This window comes from Trachemys scripta, chromosome 1, assembly GCF_013100865.1.
Source record: "Trachemys scripta elegans isolate TJP31775 chromosome 1, CAS_Tse_1.0, whole genome shotgun sequence".
Taxonomy (NCBI): Eukaryota; Metazoa; Chordata; order Testudines; family Emydidae; genus Trachemys; species Trachemys scripta.
The window spans coordinates 13,663,984-13,689,066 of record NC_048298.1 but is presented as its reverse complement, the minus strand read 5'-3'; the positions used below and the strand labels follow the sequence as shown (position 1 = coordinate 13,689,066).

Genomic DNA, 25,083 nt, shown 5'->3' with positions numbered 1-25,083 from the left:
GCCTGGCCTGACAAGCCAGACACGTGTAGCTCTACCGATGCAAAACCCTAGAGGAAACGCAGGTTACACCAAGGCAATGTAACTCGTGCCAAACCAGAGTAAGCTGTGCTGATCAACCTGTGCTGGGGTAAAGAAGTAAGTGTGCATTGGTGCAGATATACCAGTGGCTAAAATCCTGGTGCAGGCAAAGCCTTTGCCTCTGTGCTCCAGTCATTAAAATGGGGACGATGCTGCTGACCTACCTTCGCAGAACACTATAGTCTATAGATGAAAAGCACTAGGTGATTGGCAGTAAGCCTTAAGCACTGAGTAGTGTGGGTGGGTCTGCAATTTAAACCACCACCATGGGGGTGTGAAGGTAAATGCTTTAGGGCTCACAATTAGCTTTATAATCCCAAGCAGCCAGTTGAACTTCCCCCTCCACTGCTCTACATTTCGGCTTCGAAGAACATCTTTGGGTCTTCAGAGAAGAAAAAACCCACTTGTAAACCAGCCTGGTCGGTATTGGTTGAGCTACAATCTCTGGAAGTTTTCTAATGAATACAAGAGAAATCTTGGGTCGTTTTTGCCAACACAAGAAGTATGTGATGTTGATGCATTCCCTGAGAGCCAGATGGTTATGAGCAAAGCACTGCAGTTCTGGCACCCATACACCACACATTAATTGTGTAACCTGAAGTGTACTCCTGACAGACTGCATGAATTATCTAGTGCCAGCAACTGCTGTGTGTCACACTGTCTGGAGTGGCTCACAACCATGAGTGCCTACCTCAGGGTGGACTGTCAAAAAGAGGGCAGGCACCCCAAACTGGTGGTATGTTCTATAATTAGATTTCACCAAGCCAGAAACAAACGTGAACTCCTGGATCACAACAGTTTTACCAGGGTGTCACAGACAGTCCCCTTATAGTCTCCAGCCTATCTTGCCACCCAGGCAAGCTGGACTTAGTTATAAACGGTAACTTACACCAAAAAATTCACACCGTATTCAGGTTGCTTCTAGTCCCAAGAGACCAGTCACTTACCCCAGATCAATTGGTACCCTAAATCTCATAGGCGCTGACTCCATGGGTGCTCCAGGGCTGGAGCACCCACAGGGAAAAATTAGTGGGTGCTCTGCACCCACTGGCAGCCAAGCTCTCCCCACCCGACCTCACCTCCTCCTTGTGTGCCATGTCCCTGCTCCTCCACCTACCTCCCAGCACTTCCTGCCCAGCTACTGCCAAACAGCTGTTTGGCAGCGTTAGCAAGCTCTGGGGAGGAGGCGGGGATTTGGGGGAGGAGTTGGAATGGGGGCAGGGCATCATGGAAGGGGTGGAGTGGGAGTGGGGGCAGGGCCAGGGGCAGTGGGTCAAGTACCCATGGGAAAGAGGGGAAGTCGGCACCTATGCTAGATCTTACACCAAAGATAAGAGATACCTGTAGCCAAGCCTATAATAAGCTAAATAAAACATTTATTTTTCCTAATTAATAAATCTTTACAGGTTAAAGCAAGCAAACATACAGTGAGTTGCAATCTAACTCCCAAGAGTGACTGAGTTGTAGTAATCTGTCAACTCAAAAAGGTATCTTTCAAGGCAGACCCAGGTGGTGACCCATGGGGATCTCTGGCTTTAGTTTGGGGTCTCTGGCCCTGTGACAGTTCAAACAGCAAAGAGAAGGACAATTTTCCTAGGTCTTTGTTTTATTGCCTTCATTCAGCTTTCAAGTCCATCAAGAATGAGCTTCCTTGCACACAGCATTTCCAAGGTGTGACAGGGCCATTCACCAATCCTTTGTACTGCGATGTTCCTTGAGGGCCCATCTGATTTTGCTATTTCTTCTGGATGGACCGTGGGAAAAAACCCAACCCCATACTCTTCCCATCTGAGTTCATAAGTTCAGACCAGACATTTTCAAAGTTATAAAGCAAAATTTACATATTCTCATAGCATGGAATACAGACATCATGAATAAGATTGTAGAATGTTCGTAAATTGCTGCATGAATCAGAGTCTAAACACTAAATATATTCTTAAGACTAATACCTTCACTAACACAAGTGAACTGGTCTGGTCTCCAGCTAGGAGTTTGTCAGTTCTTTGTTAATGCCCGCAGCCTTGGCAAGAGTTGGCACCTGGCCTGTCAGCATCACACTGTAGCTAAGTGTTTCCATTCTAGCCCCATTTTTAATTGCTTGTCTAAAGCACTGATTTCTTGGGCTAACGTTTTCAGAGGGTGGTTTCTGCCTTATGGCAGGATTGGGTTTTAAGTTTGAGCAAAATTTTTCAGCTACAGTTTAAAAGAAAAAAAAAGTCTCCCATTTAAAAAACAAACATCCCCCCCCCACAAAAACACACAAAACTGACCTCCCCCAAAAGCCCCCCCCCCCCCATCTACTGAGCTGAAATACCTGGGGGGAGGGAGGGAGCTGAAAACAGGACTGAACAGAGAAATAGCCCTCACTGTGCAGTATGTTAACCCAGCGGTGTATTATCGCATAGGCCAACAAATTTGCTCTTGCCCCCTCCCCAACTCTGCCCCTTCCCCAAATCCCCAGCCCGCCTCCTCCCCCAGGCGCGCCGTGCTTCCCTCCTTCTCCCTCCCTCCCAGCGCGGCAAGCCTGGGAGGGAGAGAGAAGCGAGTTGCAGCGTGCTAGGAGGAGGCGGCGCAGAGGTGAGCTAGGGCCCGCGGGCACGAGGAGTAACAGGGGGGGCCGGGAACCGCTCCCTGGCCCGCCCCAGCTCACCTCTGCTCCACTGCTGCCGCCATCCCCCCGAGCACGCCGCAAGTCCCCTTCTCCCCCCTCCCTCCCAGGCTTGCCGCACGAAAGCGCTGGGAAGGAGGAGAAGTGATTAGTGGCGCGTTCAGGGGATAGCGGAGATGAGCTGGGGCTGGCAGGCACGGGGAATAACTCCTGGGGGGGGGGGGCAGGGAACCACTCCCTGCCCCAGCTCACCCCTGCTCCACTGCCGCCATCCCCTAAGCACGCCACAACTCCCCTTCTCCCCCCGTCCCTGGCTTGCCGTGGGGGAGGAGGGCAGGCAATTTTTTGACAGCCTAGGGGCAGCAAATTTGTTAATCTGCCCCTGTGTTAACCCTGCAATGCAGGATTGAGGCCTTACCAGATGAACATTGGTGTGTTTTTGACAGAGGCCAGGTCCACACTAAAATGTTAAGACAACTCAACTACATAGCTCAGGGGTATGAAAATTCCACACCCTGAGTGACATGGTTAAACTAGTCTAATCCCCACTGTAGACAGAGTTCTTCTGTCAACCTAGCTACCGTCTCTCAGCAAGTGGTATGGAGCACAGTGAGCCAGTCTGAGAAGTGGCTCCACCCCACCCACCCTGGCCCAGGGAGCTGGAAGTGCCAGGGGAGGGGGGAAGAGAGGTGCAGCAGGAGAAGGACAGAGGGACCCATGCAGCAGCCCTGGACCGGGCCCAGCTCAGGGCTGGAGGGTCACTGGGGAAGGTGCTTGGAGCAAGGTCCCTTTGTTCAGCCGGAGGCAGGAGCCTTGCCCATGCCCCTCCCCCTGCTGCGGTGTCCGCGAGCGCGTGGGAACTCCCGAGAGACACTGATGCTGTGTCAGGCTGAGGCCAGCCCAGACCAGCGGCACATGCTCCCGGTCCTGTGGCCCCAGCCTCCCAGCAGCTGGCAGGACTGGCTGCCCTGGCCCAGAGAGGTGGGGCTGGAAGGTTCCTCCCAGAGGCAACAGGTGGAGCAGTCACATGGCCCTCCCTTCACATTGTGCCTCCCCCAGTATCGTCAGGCACAAGTCTATGTTCACAGCCATTTTCTTCCCTCAACCAAAAGCTCTCTGCAATGGTCACCCAAGTAGTCAGTTTCTCATGGGAGAAATGAGAAAGCAGCTACAGAGGAACAATGGTCTTTTGGTTAGGACACTGAGATGGGGTTCAGGAGACCCTTAAAGTCCAGATTCCAGCCCTGGCACAGGCACACTATGCCTCAAGTTTCCCCATCTGTAAAATGGGGATATTTCCCTGCCGCAGAGGTGTCATGAGAATATATCCATTGGTGTTCAAGCTGCTCAGATACTATGGTGATAATATGCGCATGTCAGTACAGTGGAACAACAATGCTCTCAGAGCAGTGACAGCTTGTGAATGGTTATTGCTTACATTAGCTGTCTCTGTACTTCCATGGTGTAATTTGAGGAATTACAAGCGATCGCTGCTCTAAGAGCACGGCTGCCTTACAAAATGCTCTTCTGCATTCTTCAAATTATACTGAAAGCTTCAGAAAAGGGGGAGGAATTTTATTACAGTAGGTGCTGGCTGTGCCAACTAGAACTAAGGTTACAAAACCTGTTTCCATTATAACCCTGTTTTCCACATAGTCCATATGTGGAAACAGTCACCTCTTTTGGGGCTTATTTTCCAGGCTCTCTTGCTGCCTGAAAAATAATTTGTTTTCGGAAAGTTTAAGTAGAATCCCTGCAACTCCTTGCGATACTGGAAAGCAGAGGAGGGCAGGGGGAGAGAGTGGGTTTTCTTGTTTTAAGAAAAAGCTACAGTCAAAGAACAGCTGAAGTTTGAAAACTGAAATATTTAGAGTCTTAAAGCTGTTGCCTGTGAGGGAAGAAGTTTGGATTACAAGCGAAAAAAAGCTGGATATGTTCAGTTGGCATCTAATATATTAGAACTTAATGCACATTTGCCCTGTCTGGCATGAGCAGTGTGCGCTCTACTGGAATATTTTTTGTAAAGGAAAGTGTGTGTTCCAGTGAGCAAATTCTCTTCTACCCTGTCCAGAAAAGTTACTTTAATATTAAGGACTGGAGAATATATTACAGCCATGGACCCAGTATTGCATATCCCATGGTTTTATTAAATCTGGAATTTTTGCTACATTGTAAGTAAGTTTATCTCTATAAATGGATTGCGTGTGTGTGTAAAATTCTGTGTTTGATTTCTGTTCAAAATTTAAGTCCACTTAAGTACCAATGTTGAAAGCCATCCCTGCAATCACAGCATTGGATCTGAAAGACTCAATGTTTGGTCTTTTTTGGTGTCAGTATCTAAGGGTTTTGGAGGTCAAAGGCGGCCCACAGTGACTTGGGCAACCCCTGTGTTTTAAATTGGGTAGTAAAGGTGTGATCTACTGGCCCTTTAATATAAGGGACTTTAATTCTACTAAGAGTGAATACTAAGCAATAAAAACGAAAATAAGAGGTGCTTCAGAACAAGAATAATTAGTTATTTGCATGTATGATTGTGTGAAGAGATTCTCATTCTACATATAGGGCCATAGACAGGTATTTTATAAATAACAGAAACACTGGAAAAATTCAGTGATTGAAGATCATCTCAATAGACTGGAAATAGTGTCATTACAGGACCACTTAATCTTGTGTGACATACTCCCTACATTCAGCATGGTGGAGTCAAGAGTTATGGGGTATTGTTGGGATCAGTCCACTGTAAATTCATATGAACAAGGGAATAGTTGTAGTAGAATCAAGTCTGCAATTCCTGACTAACACCCGTAACTTCTAAAACCTTACTACTGTGTAACCTCCTTGGTTTAATGGAGAAGTTGGAGGAGCCTGGGTGCAGATAAGGTTAAGTGGGTACTTGTGCAAAGGGAAGGTCTGAGATTGGCATGTATGAGATTGCTTCACACAATCGGATGTTACAATGCAAGAATCTGAATGGGGAGGAATGCAGCTGCTCGCTACCCAGCGCCAGAGGCAGCCGTGCATTCCTGATTAGAGTTGGCATGACGGCAGTGCCAACAGCTACCACAGGGGGAACAACACAACAGTACAAATAGTCCTTGTCCTGCTGCCATCCCATAGTGCATTGGTCATTGTTTAGGTAGCACGTCTGCCATGGGTGGCGGCGGGTGAACCCATTGGCTTGGGGAGGATAGCCACTGGCTGGCCTGCCCCTCATACCTCTGCCAGAGCCCAGAGAGCCCCACCCCGCGCCAGCCTGAGTGTCCATCCCCCCGGAGCGCTGGTCAGGCAGCGCAGCCCCCAGAACAGCAGGTGGGCGGGCAGGCAGCCCAGCCCCTCACCCCAGGCCTGGAGTGCCAGGCATGCAGGCAGCTGAGCCCAGCCCCCGGCCCCAACATGGGGGGCGGAGGGGGTGGGCAGCATGGCGCCCAGCACCGGAGCACTGGGTGGGCAGGCGGCACAGACTCCAGCCCCTGAGTGCCAGGGGGGAGGGCGGCGGGAGCATTTGGTCAAAACCTATTTCCAAATATAGCAGCTAACACAGGTATAACTGGAAAGTCTAACCCAACCTAGAATCAAATTAACAGGACACAATAGGGTCCATTGCATTTGGATATGTACGAAGGCTACACACACAGTGCCCAAGAGCAGTAGGTATTTAACAGCACACAGGGTAATCAGCACAGGAAGGAGGTTCTCTCAGTAGCTCTCAATTGCATTTGAGACACTAGTACAATCTCAATACCATAATTCACTGCCAGCACAACTCACCCGAAACATGCTCGAGCAGGTGCTGTATGGTTTCAGTAAGTGACACTACTGCACTGATATGCTATTCCCACCTAGAAATGACTTCAGTTACTCACAGGTGGATTTAGAAATAGTACAATCATGGGCAGCGGGTATAATAGACCAGGGGAGGCTCTGCCCCCCACGCTGCTACCACCGGACCCTGTTGCGGGGTTTGGCGGGGGGAAGTTTTTGCTTTATTATGCCCCATGCAGGTTCCAGGGTGGCTGAGGAGGTGGTAATGTGCTAAGAAGCTTACCAGGTTCATTTGTAATCTCCCTGGACTTCTGAATCCAGGAAGCTGAGTAACAAATACCGCCCTTCTCAGCCATCTCGGAACCTGCATGGGGCATATCAAAAGCGTCTTTGGGACAAGAGGTTTTTACCCAGGGCAGCTTGGGATCTGGGGAGGCATGGCATGGCTGAGGCTGGCCTAGGACTCCTCTGGGCTGGATGTGGGGAGGGCTTGGGCTGGTCCAGAGCTCCTTTGGCCAACGTGGGGGGGCACTTGGGGCTCCTCTGGGCAGGGAGGGGGGGCAGACAAAAGGGGCAGAGCTGGGGCTAGCCTCCCTAAAGGGGGGCTCCACCTGTCGCCTATGAATACAATTACAGAATTAAAGCACTGAAAAAGGAGGCCTTGCTGCTTAAGCCCACAAACCTTTGTTTTTTTGTCTTAAGCTGCTGATGCATAAACGGATGCTTGAAAAAAGTCCAGGGCCTCATTTTATCCCCAGTGAGATTCAAATATACCGTCTTAAACTGCTCAGCCTGGATTTAACTGCACTTGTTTCATCAGCTGTGTAAAAGAGATGACCAAGAACAGGAGCCCTTGCCCCAAGTGAAAGGGAGCATGCTCTAAATTTAAAGCATGGGATTAGGAATTGAGACACTTGAGAAGAACTGAGTATTTTTGTTTACCCATCCTTTTAGAGCCATGCAAGTGATTCCATGCATGGAGAAGGTGCACTCATCTTTCACTCCACTGAGATTGTTTTAGCTGATCTGAATGTCAACTTTTGCTCCGACAAGGAGATATGTTTAGACACTGGCAGAATGTCACTTTTCATACTCACAGACCTGTGTGCAAAACTTCCTTCCTCGAATAATGTGACTTTTTACAGTTCTAAAATAAATGGACATGGGCTAGATCACTTTTCAATTAAACTTACATTTTGGTTTGTGATGCTAACCCTTAAGTGTCCGTTATTCGTTAGGCAAATTCCACTCCAAACACAGCATGGATACAGTTACCATTAAAAATAGCTTTTTCTAGTCAACATATGACTATGGGGTGCTTTAAAGAATGCATTGTATCTAAATGGATTAGATCAAAGCATTAACATGCAGACAGCTGCACATTTCCAAGACTTCCTCTACTTAATATGCTAAAGTGACAATAGACTGCTGGCAAGAATTAGTTCTTACACCTGGGCCTTGTGTACACTGAGGGTTTAAGTCTCTCCCCCAAACGCTAGCAGTGGTACAGTTTCACAGATGCAGCACTGGTATAAAATACAACTGCAAACTGTCTAAGCTACCAGGTCAACCAGACTGGCTCTGAGCAGCCAGTGTATGCTAGTTAGTTCAACTGTTTGCACATGCTATTGTTTTCCTGTGTTTGTTTGAATTCCATAGAGATCTCTCATCCAAAGGTTGCGCCTGCCAACTGGATGGAGTTTAGACATCTAAAGATATGGAGGGCCCTTTCCTTGTAACCAGCTGGGGGGAAAAAAATAAAAATCTTAAGCGATACTTTCACTTCTAATCCTCTGAAGCCCTGCAAAGCAAAAGTGACCCTGACTCCCTGTGTTGTGTCTGGATAAACCGAAACTCATTAATGCAGACAACAGATAAGTTCTTAGAAACCTTTAAACTTAATGATCTGCCTGCCTTGTAGTATCTAAAGATTGTGATGCCAGCTGAAAAGCAGCTATGGGTGACTGATAATTGTAGAGAGATGTTAAGATGTAGTGATGAAATGTTTTGATAGGGTGTTAATATGGACTGTAAAGGAAGTCTAACATACTGTCAGTGCTTTTCTCTCTCCACCCCCCTTCCCCTAAAACTTGACACCTTTACAAACACCACATGTAAGGTCAGTACTATTTATCCTCGCTTTGTAAATGAGGAAGCAAAGACAAGAAGTTTAAGTGACTGGCTTAAAGGCCACAAAAGGAATCGATGTTGCCTGGGAGGAAGAGCATCACTTAAGGCAGTTGCGAGCAACCTGCAGCCCATCATGATAATCCGCTGGCAGGCCGCCAGACAGTTTGTTTACATTTGAACAGCCGCCCACAGCTCCCAGTGGCCATGGTTTGCCATTCCTGCACAATGGGAGCTGCAGGAAGCTGCAACTTTTCCTTAGTTGCTAGGTGCTTTATCTGCTATGCCAACCATTTATTAACATCTGTTTAATATTGATGTCATTTAAGAGACTTATTAATTCTAGTATGACCTTTCCTACTGCACGTGGATAAAAAAGCCACACAAACTACACAGCACAGCCTATAGAAAAGGCACTAATGTCATCCTGAGCTTGGTCAGCTGAGAGATGCATGACACTGGTGGAAGTCCTCCATCAATAGCCAGCTTGTTATCCCTGCTGGGTTGGGTACAAAAAAACCCTCCTCTTGTTACCTACAGGAAACACCATGACAGCAGAGGATTCCAACCCTATCATGGAAGCATATCTCATGCTGCCGCCCACTTAGATGAAGGTCGTTCAAGAGGTGGCCCATGTCACTTCTTGACACTGAAGAGTAGACAGGTGACGATGTGAACACCTGTTGTGTTTCATTTCCCAAGAGCTGCCACTGATTTTGGGGGCGCAGCCCGAGACCTGCTGCCATGGATGCTCAGTGCTTTTGAGAGACAAACACTGTCTGGGTCATTGCCTTCTCAGTGGCAATGACTGCATGGCTGGTGCGTGAGACACCCCGCCCCCCTGCCTTCAGGGAGACTAACCACATGGCCCCACCCTTTGTACCTTGCCCCCCCATCCTCCAGAGCCCCAATCACCCACCCTACCTCCCCTCCCCCACAGCCAGGCTGCACCCAGCACCCACCACACCTCCCCTCCCCCACGGCCTAGCACCAGGCCGCGCCCCCCCAGTGCCAGGCTGCCAGCCAGCTAGCCTCAGCATCGGCTGTGGCTGGCGGCAGAACTGAGCTCCTGCCGACAGAACTGAGCTCCTGCCGACTTGGGCACCGGCATGGGGGAAGAGGGCGCAGCATGGGCAGGGCCAGGGCGTGGCTTAGGGAAGGCTTAGCCTCCCCAGGCCTATTATGCCTGCGCCCATCAATGACTCATTGACTCAAGTGTGAAAGGACCCGATCCCTTCCCTGGCCCCTCCTGCAACAATGCTTGAATAGCCTGAGTCATTCTAATTGGAGGATGCAAGGCTCATGTCTCACACTCAGCGATTACTCATGCACAATTTTAATGACCACACACATGCATTTATGTGAAGACAGCTATGTTTATGGGGATGTATTCATTACACACCAAATTATATTAAGTCTGAGTGAGTAGTAGAGCCTTTATGCAGCTAGTGGCAACTAAGTGCCTAATCTAATAGGAAACAGAACACAGGAGATGTCTACAATCAAGCACTAAGTACCTTACTGATGGTTATTCTCAAAGCTGCCCTGCTTTGGGAAGAGGGTAAACATCTCCAATTTCTTTTGTTCACAGGACTTGTCTGTGTCTGGAACGAGTCAATTGTGATTCCAAATCCGTGGTGGTAAGATGCGTGCGAACGGAATAGGGAAGTTTACAATGTGATTTGATCTAGCAACCTAGTCTTGGTTATTCCAGCTTTGTGAATGAAATAAAATAAGGCATTCCACCAAGCTATGGCCTGCGTCATAGGCAGAAAGTCAGACTAAAGGAGCAAAAATGGTTATTTTTGGCCTTAATGCATGTAGAGCTATAATCAAATTTGTTAGTCTCCAAGGTGCCACAAGTACTCCTGTTTCTTTTACAGATACAGACTAACACGGCTGCTACTCTGAAACCAATAAAAAAAAATCAGTAATACAGGACTCCAGTCAATTGAGCTTAAACACTAAAAAAATCCAAAAACTACAGGATGCAAAGAAAGCAAAGGTAGGTTAGGTCACTTAGCTAGATTAAGCACTTACCAAGGTAAAATTCCTGCACCTAGAGTGGGTGCTTCGACTCTCCAAGCTCCCACTTCTTTCAAAGCTCTCAAGTCTGCACTTTGGTGAGATTTCAGATGCCATTTCTGAAAAGTCCAACATCAAATGTCTAGGCATCCCACCCCAAAGAAAGATCGTTCCAAAGCAGGTTTGTCGGGCAGCGTAGAAAGTGGTCAATGCCTTATATGGTGCTGCTCACCATGTTCATCTCTGAAAGTAGAAGAGAATTGTGGTGTTAGTTTAGGTTTGATTTTTAATCTATTTAACGGGCAGGGAGGGTAAACAGTGAAGATCTCAGTCTATAATCAGGAAAAATCTTTTAATCACTTTGCAGGAGACCAGGGTATTTCCATCAACCACCTACATCTTAAAGTGCAGTTCTAATCTAAAAGGTGACTTTAAAACACATGGGCTACATGTCCATCTTGGCGACTTCCGGATCAGATGGGCTCCGTTTATCAGTGCGGACATTACATAACTACATACTGGGATCTGACAATCAGGCTGGGTTTTCTATTATTAGTATTATCACACATCACTACTACTGGTAATAAGATTCTGCATGCCAAATTATTACACCTCCAGTGACCTCTATGCAACCCCTTAACTGCCAATGGGTTTGATGGGAACAATTTTTCTTTTTTATTAAGATGCATAAGAGGAATGAAATCCAGTTCCATCTCTTAGCTCTGCAGGGCTGACGCATTTGTCACTCATGTGAACAGAGCCAATCTTGATTACATTCAAGGAAACCATCTGTGGAGTAAGCAGGTACCATTTTTATAGTCCCATTTCAGAGTGAAATTGCACTTTAAACCTTAAAGCACCTCTGACTCTAACTTAATTTCATTCACTGTCATGCAGAAAGATGTTTATTCCTTTGGAGAAACCAGGCTTATTGGAATAAAAACCCCATACACAAGTATTTACTGACGCACAAGAGCTTTCAAGCTATCGCAGGTTTCAGTTCCGCTGTATCTGGCTGATAAGCATTAGAACTAGTTGTAATGCTTTGAAGGAACCTTACTCCTCTGCCCCAATATTTTCTTCAGTCCCAAACATTAACATCAAGATAAGAGCATCCTCTAGAGACAGCGCTCACTAACAGCATGAGACACTTCCCCACCCTACCGGCCCATCTCCTCTCAAACATCCAGACATATCTAATAGCATGATGATGTACTGAGAACTAACACCACACACTTCAGATGCACCGTCTTTTTCCCCCCACCACCAGAACTTCCCCAGTCACAAGCAATATTTAAATATTCTGTAGAGTGGTAACAAATACAATTCCTCAGTACACTGGGGTCATGGGCTGGTGTTTAGTACCACCAACTATCACGTTTGTTACGTTAGCGCCCAGGGGACCATTGAGAATGGGGTTCTACTGTGCTGGGCTCAGTACAAACATAGAATGAGACAGTCCTGGACCCGAAGAACTTACAGTCTCATAGTTTGACTCCTTAGGGGCAAAACAAGTGGGAGGTGGGGAGCCCAGTTTGCATTTCCAGTTCAACTGGATTATTTCTCCTCTCTCACCCCACCCCACCTCTCAGAAACCATTAACTTTTTTTTTGCCTCTTAACCAGCTGATTGGCATGTCACATCAATACAACAGCATCTATCAATATTCTAACAATTCCATTCTCCTGATCACTTCATCCTGGCAGAATGCTATGATATACTAAAGGTATGTATGAATGTTGTTTTAGCTATGCCATCACGCCAATATTTGTCTTATGGGAAGACTCCCACACAATGTAGCTAGGCTGCAATCCAGAAAATCCTAGGAGTAAACAATCCAAAGTAAACAGAGCAGTGGATTTCCACCCCACTGAACCATGCTAAAATAGGAAAAAGCTGCTCTGGTAAGCAACAATAAATCTAACAGTTACGATTTACTTTGGAGACCTTTTTAAAAGCCACCTATCCTTAGGAATGAACACTTATTTCTGCCCTCTTCTTATGCCCACCTCTTACTATACTTACTTAGTCTTGCAATTACAGCAACACCTATGTAAGTGCATGCCCAGAATTACTGTTTCATACATGTATACTATGAAAAATATGACCAAAGGTTACAAGGCAGGCATGTTTTTAATACTGCTGCACCTCATTTCTGTGTTCTCATTTCTGCCTCTGCAGGCACCAGAGATATATTTAAAAAGGGCTCTAGAGGTGATCCTGGCAATTACAGACTAATAAGTCGAACGTCGGTACCGGGCAAATTAGTCGAAACAATAGTAAAGAATAAAATTGTCAGACACATAGAAGAACATAAATTGTTGGGCAAAAGTCAACATGGTTTCTCTAAAGGCAAATCGTATCTTACTAATCTATTAGAGTTCTTTGAAAGGGTCAACAAACATGTGGACAAGGGGGATCCAGTGGACATAGTGTACTTAGATTTCCAGAAAGCCTTTGACAAGGTCCCTCACTAAAGGCTCTTACGTAAATTAAGTTGTCATGGGATAAAAGGGAAGGTCCTTTCATGGATTGAGAACTGGTTAAAAGATAGGGAACAAAGGGTAGGAATTAATGGTAAACTAGTGGTGTTCCCCAAGGGTCAGTCCTAGGACCAATCCTATTCAACTTATTCATAAATGATCTGGAGAAAGGGGTAAAAAGTGAGGTGGCAAAGTTTGCAGAGGATACTAAACTGCTCAAAATAGTTAAGACCAAAGCAGACTGAAGAACTTCAAAAAGATCTCTCAAAACTAAGTGATTGGGCAACAAAATGGTAAATGAAATTAAATAGATAAATGTAAAGTAATGCACATTGGAAAAAATAACCCCAGCTATACATACAATATGATGGGGGCTAATTTAGCTACAACAAGTCAGGAAAAAGATCTTGGCGCCATCGTGGATAGTTCTCTGAAGATGTCCACGCGGTGTACAGAGGTGGTCAAAAAAGCAAACAGGATGTTAGGAATCATTAAAAAGGGGATAGAGAATAAGACGGAGAATATATTATTGCCCTTATATAAATCAACGCCCACATCTTGAATACTGCGTACAGACGTGGTCTCCTCATCTCAAAAAAGATATACTGGCACTAGAAAAGGTTCAGAGAAGGGCAACTAAAATCATTAGGGGTTTGGAGAGGGTCCCATATGAGGAGATATTAAAGAGGCTAGGACTCTTCAGCTTGGAAAACAGAAGTCTAAGGGGGGGGGGATATGATAGAGGTATATAAAATTATGAGTGATGTGGAGAAAGTAGATAAGAAAAAGTTATTTACTTATTCCCATAATACAAGAACTAGGGGGTCACCAAATGAAATTAATATGCAGCAGGTTTAAAACAAATAAAAGGAAGTTCTTCTTCACACAGTGCACAGTCAACTTGTGGAACTCCTTACCTGAGAAGGTTGTGAAGGCTAGGACTATAACAACGTTTAAAAAAGAACTGGATAAATTCATGGAGGTTAAATCCATTAATGGCTATTAGCCACGATGGGCAAGGAATGGTGTCCCTAGCCTCTGTTTGTCAGAGGGTGGAGATGGATGGCAGGAGAGAGATCACTTGATCATTGCCTGTTAGGTTCACTCCCTCTGGGGCACCTGGCATTGGCCACGGTCAGTAGACAGGATACTGGGCTAGATGGACCTTTGGTCTGACCCAGTACGGCCGTTCTTATGCAATGGCAGGAGGATGTGAAATTCAAACAAGCAGCATAAAGGAAGAACGCATCCTGTCCCATTACCTGGATTCCTCAGCTCCATCTTCAGAGTAAGCACTGGGACACAGCACTAGACTGTTCACATGGCAGTAGCATTTGGTGAAAGGTAACACAATGGGTTAAAAGCCTGGTGCTGCTGAAGTCCATTGGGAAACTCCCATTGACTTCAAACAGGACAAGGATTTAATCCATTATCTTTAAAGACACTGCTTACAAGTAAGGGAGGTTGTCAAAGGCACAAATGCCCAACTCTTACCACAACTCCATGAAAGTGGGATGCTTACCTCCCATTTGTACCTTTGAACATCTCCCTGTAACATTCATGTATGAGTCTTGGGTTGGATGTACTGAAACACCACATTTGTTCCATCTGTTAACAGTGTCTTTCAGTGAGCCCCAGGTTTTTTTGGTATCTTAACCCTAAAGCTTCTTGCTGAACTTTTCACACATACACCCCCCCAATTTTCACAATGGTGCCCCACTGGTGACAAAAGGTCACCAAGTTTGTTGTCTATCTAGGAATTTACATGTCTCACATCACCAGGGCATCTCAGCAAAGATAGCCTCCAAAAGTTTAAACCAACCTAATCTAACCAGGAGGAGGAGGGAGAACTATTTGACCCAAGAGTCCTGTCCTGCTCCCACTGAAGTCAACTGCAAAACCTCAAGGGGGTCCTGTACTGAGCCTCAGAGGGGTATTCTTTGCACCTGAAAAAGAACACCCAGATCCAATGCTAATAAGAACTCTGTAACAGCAGGGAGCAGCTTCACTTCCAACAACTCCACATTATTCATCCTGCATTTCAGGCTCAGAAAGGCTTCATCGAGCTCAGTAGTTAATCGTTCCTTGGAAAAGAAGAAATCTTCACCCTCCTACCCAACAACAGGCAAGATGTGTTATGGTAGCCATTATTCCTCTCTTGTAGGCCCTGGCTACCCTACAGATTTTGCTCGTGTGAGGAAAGCTTGTGAGCCTGGTTTGTCAGTTAATATATTTAACTGCTGATGTGGACAGGGCAGGAGGATTTAAGTGTCTTAAACCTAGCCTAAAAGATCAAATCTAACAGAATTATGGCCCAGTCACACAGGGAGCCTAACCAGGGAATTAGAAGAGGTTCCTAACAGAGCAGAAAATGTAATTCAGACAGAGGTCTTTAGCAAAGCAATAATCCAAAATGGCAATTTATTGATAAATTTGGTGCTACATAGCTTTGGCCTAGGATAGAGGGCAGTGCAGGCGGGTATTGTGGAGGCACTAGACTGGGACTCAGGAGACCTACATTCAACACTCAGCTCTACCACAGACAGTGTGTGATCACGGACAAGTCATTTAGTCTCTCTGGGCCTCATATCCCCATCTGTAAAAGAAGGATAGCACTGCCTTTCTCCCAACCTGGCCCCCATGGTGTGGGTCTGTCTATTTAGAATTTATGCTTGTCAGGGCAGGGACTGTCTCCTGCTATGTGTTTGTACAGTGCCTAGCACCATGGGGACTGATCTCAACCGTGGCCTCCAAGCATTACTGTGATACAAGTAGTATAATTTACAGACAAATTCCCTTCTTGGACTTGAATAATGCAGAAGTCTGTGTCTTGGTACTCCCCCCATCACCAGCAAGAGATAGAGATTTTATGACTTTAGCCACCTCTACTCTAACCTCCTAATGAGTTTCAAAACAACCCCCCCACCCCCCATGGTATAGTCCAATAGGATTGTCAAGGTAACCAGACAGGCTCAAAATAAAATAAATCCTAAGGGGAGATCAAACAGCAGGTTAATAGGAAGCTGCTCTTCTTGACCTTCAAAATGCATTAAAAATGGAAGCTGTTCACAACAGGATTTATTTCTTGTCTACCCAACACACTCATTATGGACACATTACAGGTGTTTAAATGCAATGCCCTTACTTGAACCAATTGTGGTAGACTGTTCCCATCACTCATCAGTGGCCCAAATATTGCACTTCAGGCCAGACAGCAGAAAAGTACATCTGAAAACACTGACAGTTTTCCTAAGAGCAAATTCCGAGTCCCCAATAACAGTGCTCTAGTTTTCACTTTAGGGTTATTTGAAAGCCACACAATTCTTACATTTAACTGCAACTAACCATGTTCGGTTAGTGGATGGGGATTTCATCAATAGTATTTTGTAACTGACACTGATAAGTTTAGTCTGAGTTCAGTTTTAATCTTCCCAAGATGCACAGACTCAGAGAGACTATAGAAAATTGCTGTAGATTAAGGAGTTGTCTTTCATTCTAGAAAGCCAAATTTTTAGAGCCTGTGAGCTCAGATTATTACTGTACTTTGTTTCATGTTTAGCAACCAGAAGATACAGAATTTTTATACTAGGGGAGCTAAGTGATGTACTAGGTAGCAAACCACAAAAACAATTTCGTGTGAGAGCTTAATAGGCAAGATTGATCCTTCCAAAATGGAAAGCATCCAAATGTAGAGAGCACCATTTCACTTACATGACCAGCATGATATATTGAAGAAAATATGGTCATGATTCTCAGAAAGTTATTAAAATTTTTAGAAAACAGAATGTTGCTGAACTGTCCCCCTCCCTGTACTATATATAAATATAATGCTTTGGAAATAAAGAAGTGAGTCATTTAAAAAAAAAATTCAAATCACAGGGAACATTCTAGGCATTAATGACCAGAACCTACTGATTCTTTCCCCCCTCCCCCCAATCAAATAATAAAACAAGGGAAAATGGGAGACACAGAGCCCCCGTCATCCAATTAGCACAGCCACAGCTTCTATCATCCCTTCAATTGTCTATAGATCAAACAACTCGTTGAGGGCATCCATTAATGCCTTCCAGCAGAATACCTTTACCTCATCTATGTTCATTCTCCCAATAGAGTTTAACATGTTGATCTCTTGAATGGCTTCTCTCCCAGACAGACGAGACATAATGATGTGGGGGCTGAAGGAAGAATGGATGGAACCGGAAGGGGGTATGCACACAGCACCTGGTGTGGAGGAAAGTGGAGAAAGGGAGACAGACAGAGCCCCTGGCATGGAGGGCAAGGAGGAATGGGGTGCACAGAGAACCTCTGGCAGGGGGAGATTGAGGGACACTAGGGGTGGGGGTAGTCCCACACAGTCTTTGGCAGGGGGGAGTTTTGGGGAATCCCAGAAATACAGGGTGATGGGAAGGTGGCACACAGGAAGCTTGTGGGGGGTGTGGGTGGAGAGGTGCAAGAACCCTTTCCTGTGTGCAATGAGCTTGGCGTACAGAAGCAACGAAGCATGTCACCCCTTACTACAAGAACCTAGAATAATGGGGCTCTTCTGATCCTGATCGGGAATTCTGGGTGTTACTGCAATATACGTAACAGCAGTACCAACCACAAGTATTCCAATCAAGAACCCAGCCCCCCAAATTAATGACATTTAAAAAAAAAATACAATATGGGTTCTTTGTATTAAGTTTTTGGTTTCTGAGCCATTAAGATGCATTCAGGTCACATTTTCAAGCTTTTCTCTGCAATCGAGTGCTGGAAACTTCTTATTTTTGTAAATGAAAGCTGAGATTCTCACATAATCACATTAATCTCCACGCTGGGCTTCAGAAACACCAAGCATCATGAGATTAGTGATAAAAAAATAAAAATAAATCACAGGCGTTGACAACACTACAATAATTAATCCTGTGTACATAAGGCCCTAAAACAGCCAGGCAAGTGAAGCAACAGTTCAGCAAAGCACTTAATGCATGTGCTTGAATCCAATTGACTTCACAGGGAATTCAAGCATGTGTTCTAGCGCTTTGCTGAAATCGGAGCCTAAATTAAATGGAGAAAGGAGCCTAATTAAAAAAAAAAAAAATGGGAACTGTTAATTTGTGATTGCCTCTAACATGGCTCTCCAAACAAGAGTTAACTTCAATGTGTACAGTACTTTGTTGTCTTGCTTTGTTTAACGGTTAAGGTTACATCTTTGACCAAATTACTCTCTCAGTCTCATGATGCTTTATAAAAAAAAAAAAAGCAAGCCAGCTCGATGTGGTCTTCATTTCTTAACCGGTCTTTCTGGATTTTCAAGAGCAGGCTATTTTTGTTGTTGTTGAAAGAACACACTTTTGAAAATATTCACTAAACAATAGGAGATTGTTAAACTGCCTAGTTCTAAGGCAAGGTAACCAAACCACCACCAAGATGAGAAACCTTTACTGCATTCCATGCGATTACTGTTTTGGAAATATCGCCCCAAGACCCTCAGGTAAGCGAGTTGTTCAGAACGCGGTAAAATTCTGGTTACAGACTTAATCCTCACTTCAGCAGGAGTCAAGGGTGCTTGGCATCTAAGATTAGGCGCAGGTTCAAGAGAATTGATAAGAACAATGTTGAGAAGCGAGTTGGTTTGAGTCTTTGCCTTACCACTTGTGAATAACTGCAGCTGTAACTTACAGAATCAATACGTTTTAGCTACATCATGCCACAAGAAAGCAACTTATCTACCCTAAGACAAATAAAACAATTGGGAAGGCCTAGATGCAACATACCAGGTTAAACAACCATAGGGTTACCATATTTAAAAAAAAAAAAAAGGAGACACTCCACAGGGCCCTGGCCCCGCCCCTTTCCCACCCCCACCCCAACTCCGCCCATTCCCCAAAGTCCCAGCCCTAACTCCCCCTCCTCCCTCCCAGCCATGCAAAAAGGGCTGCCCCAGCGCTACCAACTTCATGGTTTGCCAGGCAGCCCCCAGACTCTGCACCCCCGGCCGGCGCTTCCCCAGCGCAGCTAGAGCCCGGGAGGGGAAGCGCCCAGCTGGGGGCGCAGAGTCTGGGGGCTGTCCGGCAAACCGTGAAGCCAGGAGCGCTCCGGCTTCGGGCAGCCCCCTTGCCTCCGGACCCTGTGCCGCTGAAGCAGAGCGGCTGGAGCCCAGGAGGGAAAGTGCCCGGCCGGTATTTTTCCCGGACATGTTCGGCTTTTTGGCAATTCCCCCTGGACGGGGGTTTGATTACCAAAAAGCCGGACATGTCCATGAAAAACCGTATGGTAACCCTAAACAACCAGAGAAAGATCTCTAACTAGTGCTGTTGGCCCCCCATGTGTTTGCAGAAATAAAATCCCTTCCCACCCCACCTAAAAATAAAACCTCAGCCAGTGACAAGTAGTTACTTTTCTTTAGATTAACTTCTTACAGGAGGATAAGGATAAAGCTCTCACTGCCCAGCTCTGGTTGAGATTTGATGGCCTGTGACTAGTTAAGGAAGAACTAGATACAACACCAATGGCTGTCTAGACCTATTTTATATTAGGTATTAAATATGCCATAGGACTGAAGTCTCCCAAGATTTTAAACATTCTTATGCAAACTTCCAGGAGGGGAATTTTAGAGGACTTTAAGAGTAAATTAGTTTGCATTCCTCCTCTTGATAACTTGGTGCTTAGTAGAGTCACTTATGCTTTGGAACTGCATAGAATACAGACAATTCAAGGTACAGGTTTTTCTTTAATTAGTCGGCTTCTGTCTTGTCACAAGTGTAAAATCATGGGGGGTTCAGGGTCCCATAACTTTGATCCCACTGCTGTATAGACCACAGGCGAATAGTTTTCTACCATACTTAGGAAGGCATGAGAATTTTTGTCCCCAATATCCATGCAGCCCACTACAGCATCACTAGGTCACAGTCTAGCAATGGAGTTTATGATCGCTTGTGAATGTTGCAACTTAGCAGGGAGGGTGTAGGAAGAGATGTGCCGCGCAAAAAAGTCAGAGTGCTTTGCCTCAGAAAGAGCTGCGGTAAATGGCAGGAGACATGCAAAAGATCATCTGCCTGAGGCAACAGGCTGTGTTAAGGATTTGTTCCTGTTTTATGAGCTTTTCTGCCATAAGGATCAACAGTGATTATTAAGGAGAAGATGTCACAGATCACAGATTCCATGATTTACAGAGACCTCAGTGACAGTTTCTGCTTCATCCCCAGGGTGGCAGAGCAGGAGCTCTCTGCCACTACAAGTGGCAGGGGACCCCCGCAGCTCCCAGCTGCCGTCTCCAGAGCCCTGAGCCCCTGGAGGAGGCAGGGAGACCCCAGAGCCCCAACCCCCTGAGGGCAGCTGATGCTGGCTCCCCTCCTTCCATGCAGCAGGGCTCGGGCTCTCAACATCCCCTTCCCCCCCCGCCCAGGCTTCAGTTATTCCCCCATCAGTCCCTCCCCCACCATTATTTTTACTAAGAAACCCAGGTAGGTTGTATTTTGCTTAGAAAATCGCTACGGTTAAGGTTTTTGTCATGGCTATTTTTAGTAAAAGTCACAGACAGCTCATGGGCTTCAATTAATTTTTGTTTATTGCCCATGACCCATCTGTGACTTTTACTAAAAATAGCCATGACAAAAATCTTAACTGTAGCGATTTTCTAAGCAAAATACAACCTACCTGGGAGGGGATGGTTGAAGCCAGTGGTAAACAAGAATTCCAAATTGTCAAATACATTCTGTTAACAGAATAGTTTTGGTAGAATGTGATGTTGCAGCTGGCTTCTTAAGGCTCCCTCCTATTGACATTTATTCACATGCTCCCCATCATTAGAGGGACACTGTCAGCTTGAAATAGTTCATTTAAAAAAAAAAAAAGTTTCAAGATAACTACACCCACCCAGTTCCCCAGACTGTCTGCGTTCCTGGTTAATATTTTTCTCCGCAGCACCCACACAAGCAAGACCAGAAAAACAAACACACACACACACACACTGACTATACAGGGAGAACAATGAAACTGACTATTCAGAGATACAAAGAAAGAATCCCCCTCTCTCACTCAAATCTTAAATGTTACTTGTACTGCTAGTCTGTACAGCATCTCAACCCTAATTTAAAATTTTTGTCCCTGTACGCTTAGTTGTGAAGAATACAAATTAGACACTTGCTTCTTTTATCTGGAAATATCTATTCTGTCTATTACTGAACAGTGATCTAAACCGAGTATTGATTTCAGATTCATCTGTTTGCAATAAAGACATTTTCACAAGCATTTTGACTAACGTAGTTCCATTTTACATAACAATAAGATTTGCCAAGTGACTATTCTATATAGAAATTGCTGTGTCTATAAAGTAGCACCCATCTGCAGTGCTGCATTAGCCAGGGATCTGTACAAGAGTCTTAAAATAATGCCTTTTAATAGCCTAAGCCAGAAAATACACAAGCTTTTAAGACCAAGACTTATTCTTTCTTAAGCGGGTTTGGGGAAAAAGAAAAAAAAAAAAAAAAATCTTTCCTTCAGTTTCCCTTCCTTGCACAAAAAAAGCTGCTATGCATTTTTGGTACCTAACTGCTATTGCTTTGCAATTGAGGGGAGAAAAACCACAAAAAAAAAAAAACACAACCCAAAGTGAAGAACTTGATCTTGGGAAAGTCTCTTCACCTTTCCCTGCCTCAGTTTCCCTTTTCAGCTGTCTCATCTATTTAGACTGTAAATTGTTAGTATATGTCCAGCACCTAGCACAGTGGGGCCCTGATCTCAGTTCTGGCCCTCTAGGTGTGATACAAATGAAAAATAATATAAAGAGAATTGCATGTTTGCAATGGACTTCTTAAATATTTGTTAGAAACCAGCAGTTGTGGTTTCTACAACATAAACCCAACCACAAATAAATGGCTTTTCAGCTTCCTGATATTAAGATACTCCCCCCTCAAACCATCCTGACTCCCATTAAAATCAAGGGGTACTTGGCACATACCAGTAACAGACCCTTAGGGCCTGATTCTGCTCACATGGACGTCAATTGAGATTTTGCCGCTGATTCAGTGGTTTTAAAAAAAAAAAAAAAAAAAAGTGTGGGGGAAACAAGGAGATTAGGTCAGCCTCTCCCAAACACCCACTGGATTAGACTATAATCCTGACATCCAAAAATTCATTTCACTGGTATGTAGTGTCATTTAACCTTTTTTTTTTTTTTTTTTTTTTTTTTTAAATAAACAAACTCTGCCATGCATTGCTTCTGGCAATACATCAGGGCTTGTCTACACTTACGGTGCCACTGCGCCGCTTAGTGAAGACACTACCTATGCTGATGAGAGCTTCTCTCTTCGGCATGGGTACTCCACCTCCCCGAAAGGCAGTAGCCACATCCACAGGAGAAGCCCTCCTGTCGACAAAGCACTGTCTACACCAGGAGTTAGGCATGGCTCAGGGGTATGGGTTTTCCATACCCCTGAGTGCCGTAGTTATACCGACAGAAGTTTGCAGTGTAGTCCAGGGCTCAGTTAAGTTTTCCCCACATCCAGATGATAGGAGAAAAAGGTAGTCTCAACACAGCTTTAGAATAATGGGATGAATACATGAATACCACTTAGCTTTCCTGCATCATTTTCCTCATGCAGGCAAGCACCCACTTCACTTGTATCTTCGCCTTGTTGCATTAGGCTCGCTCATCCCTCCACCCCTATGGCTAACGCTATTGCACTGAATCATAGACCTGTTTTGAGCAAGTTCAGAAGACAGCGTATTTAAAACCCCAACCGCCACTTATCTATACTAACACTTGCAGTGATGCTGCCCCTCCTGGGTGGGAAATTTTTCAATACAAAAAAAAATTATAATAATAAAAAAAAAAGCATGCACACTGTTCAACACAGCCTTTGAGAGACAGGGAAGCACTCAGGATTTTTGGATACAAAAGGGCTCTATAAACATCATTACGCAAGCAGAATACAGATCACCTGAGCTGGTCTTCCTTCCTATGGTAGCTGCATTTTAATAGCTACATTTCTTAATTCTCCCACCCCAGCTCATTAGGGATAAACAAACAAAATCATAAACGGAGCCTCCTACTAGACAGGAGGGGGAAAAAAAAATGTTTGCCAAGGGTAGCCAGGCGCTTGGCTTTGGAGAGCCACAGCCTAAGAGGTGGTGCTTAAATAAACTTGGGCTAGTTTCCTATGAAACCTGCCTGGGGTGGAGCAAAGGCAAAGCTCTCCGCGCTGAATGTCCAAGGCAGGGGAGAATTACAGGCGCTCTCGACCCCCCATATATATAGGTTAGTGGGTCAATCTCACAACAAGCCATAGTCTATTCTCTGCAGTTCTACACACGGGAGGAGGCACATCGCCCCCTGGCCGGGGCGTTAGTCAGTGTTGGGTATAACGAAGCCATTTGATACCACCTCTTACCTCCACCGGCTCCCAAAGCACCTGGGTCAGCGACACCTTAACGCCCAAGCGAGGAGGCGGTGGGGGAAGAGGAAGCAGATTCAGAGGAAGGGGAGGGAGGTTTTCAGCTGAGATTCGGGATGAGATCGGAGGGGTGGCGAGGTAGGGACACAGGGAGGCTGATGGACACACGGGGGCCTTTATCCGCACAGCCCTGCGGGAGCCCCAGAGCAGAGCCGCTCATTATCCCGTCTTGCTAGCTACAGACAGCGCCGAGCACCCAGCTGGGACCCGCCAGACCCCAGCCGCTCTGTGCCGCTGGGATACGAGAGAGCCCGTCCCTCCCCGCAGCCCGGCCACGCTCCTGCCCCGGCCAGCGCCCGCACTCACCTGGCCGCCCCAGCCCGCTCTGTCCGCCAGCGCCGGGAGCCGAGCAGGTGCAGGTGCCCCGCGCTGGTTGGGGAGCCCTCCCAGCTGCCGTGACTCCCGCTCGGGCAGGGACACCCACACCCAGCCCAGCAGCCAGCCACGGAACTCATGCGCACTGGCCCGGCCCACGCCCCCCTCCGCCCCAGCTGGCGTTAAAGGGACAGTTCTCTGCCCGGGCCGGGCTCGGGTGGAGTCCTCCCTCTTCCCCTTCGCTCCCCAGGTATCCGTGTGCCCAAGCCTTTCCCAGGCGCGCTGGGCAGTGGCTCTCCACCTTTCCAGACTAGTTTACCCCTTTGAGGCACCTGATTTGTCTTCCCTACCCCCCACGTTTCACCTCACTTAAAAACGACTTGTTACACCAGCTGAGGTAAAAATACTGAAAGTGTGTGTCCCAGCAGCACTGAACAATTGCTGACTTTCTCATTTTAACCGTATCATCATCATATAAATCATTTGGAATATAAAGATTGTACTTACATTTCCGTGTGTAGGAGATCGAGCAGGATAAACCAGTCGTTGTCTGTATGAAATTTTAGTTTGTACTGACTTCGCTAGTGGGTTTTTTGTAGTCTGTTATAAAACTAGGCAAATCACTAGATGAGTTGATGTACCCCCTGGAAGACCTCTGAGTATCCCCAGGGGTACACGTACCCCGGGTTGAGAACCACTGAGGTGAAGAATAGGATCGGTATTGCAGCAATGCTCACTCCGCAATACAGTAACACCCTGGTAAGCAGAGAGCGCCGATGACTGGCTTGTGGTGTAATGTCTCTTTAAACACAAGCGCTCTGTTGCACAGCTGGTTTTGTTTCTGATACTGACCTGGCAGAGATTTGTAAACCTGTTAAAACACCCCAAACAAATACATAAACGGGGGTGGGGAGGAAGGGATGTGCGTAATAGCTTGCGGTGCATCAGAGTGAGAGTTCGCCAGCTCTCAAGGCTCATCTTGGACTTATTGGTTTAAAGTTTTTAAAGCAAGGATCATGTGCAGATCAAAAACGCTGCATGACACCTTCCAACCCAGGGACTCAAAGCACTTTACAAACCAAGGGCACAACCCAGCAAACACTTAAAGCATGTGCCTAACTTTACTCTGGGGGACAACCCCACCCCCATTGGTGTAAAAAATGCATGAATCCTTACAACAACCCTGTGACCAAGGGAGGTAAGTATCTTTATTATGTAGATGGGGAAATGTGAGCCCAGAGCTGCTAAG

The 25,083-nt window shown here is 45.9% G+C and overlaps 1 protein-coding gene across 3 annotated transcripts in view; it reads right to left on the bottom strand.

Moving 5' to 3' along the window:
• The window catches only part of PROSER2 (proline and serine rich 2), a 28,819-nt gene extending 4,159 nt beyond the window's left edge, over positions 1–24,660 (bottom strand). Inside the window, exons 1-2 of one of the 3 annotated variants that reach the window (XM_034764829.1) lie at positions 24,342–24,660; positions 10,616–10,843 (exon numbers count right to left, since the gene is read on the bottom strand). In XM_034764829.1, the coding sequence (XP_034620720.1) occupies positions 10,616–10,750 (135 nt within the window). In that variant the 5' untranslated portion in view covers positions 10,751–10,843; positions 24,342–24,660. Of the gene's footprint in view, positions 1–10,615; positions 10,844–23,825; positions 23,965–24,341 lie in introns of those variants that run through there. The other 2 variants (XM_034764821.1, XM_034764837.1) reach the window with 2 other exon arrangements.
• Between the last annotated feature and the right edge of the window lie 423 nt (positions 24,661–25,083).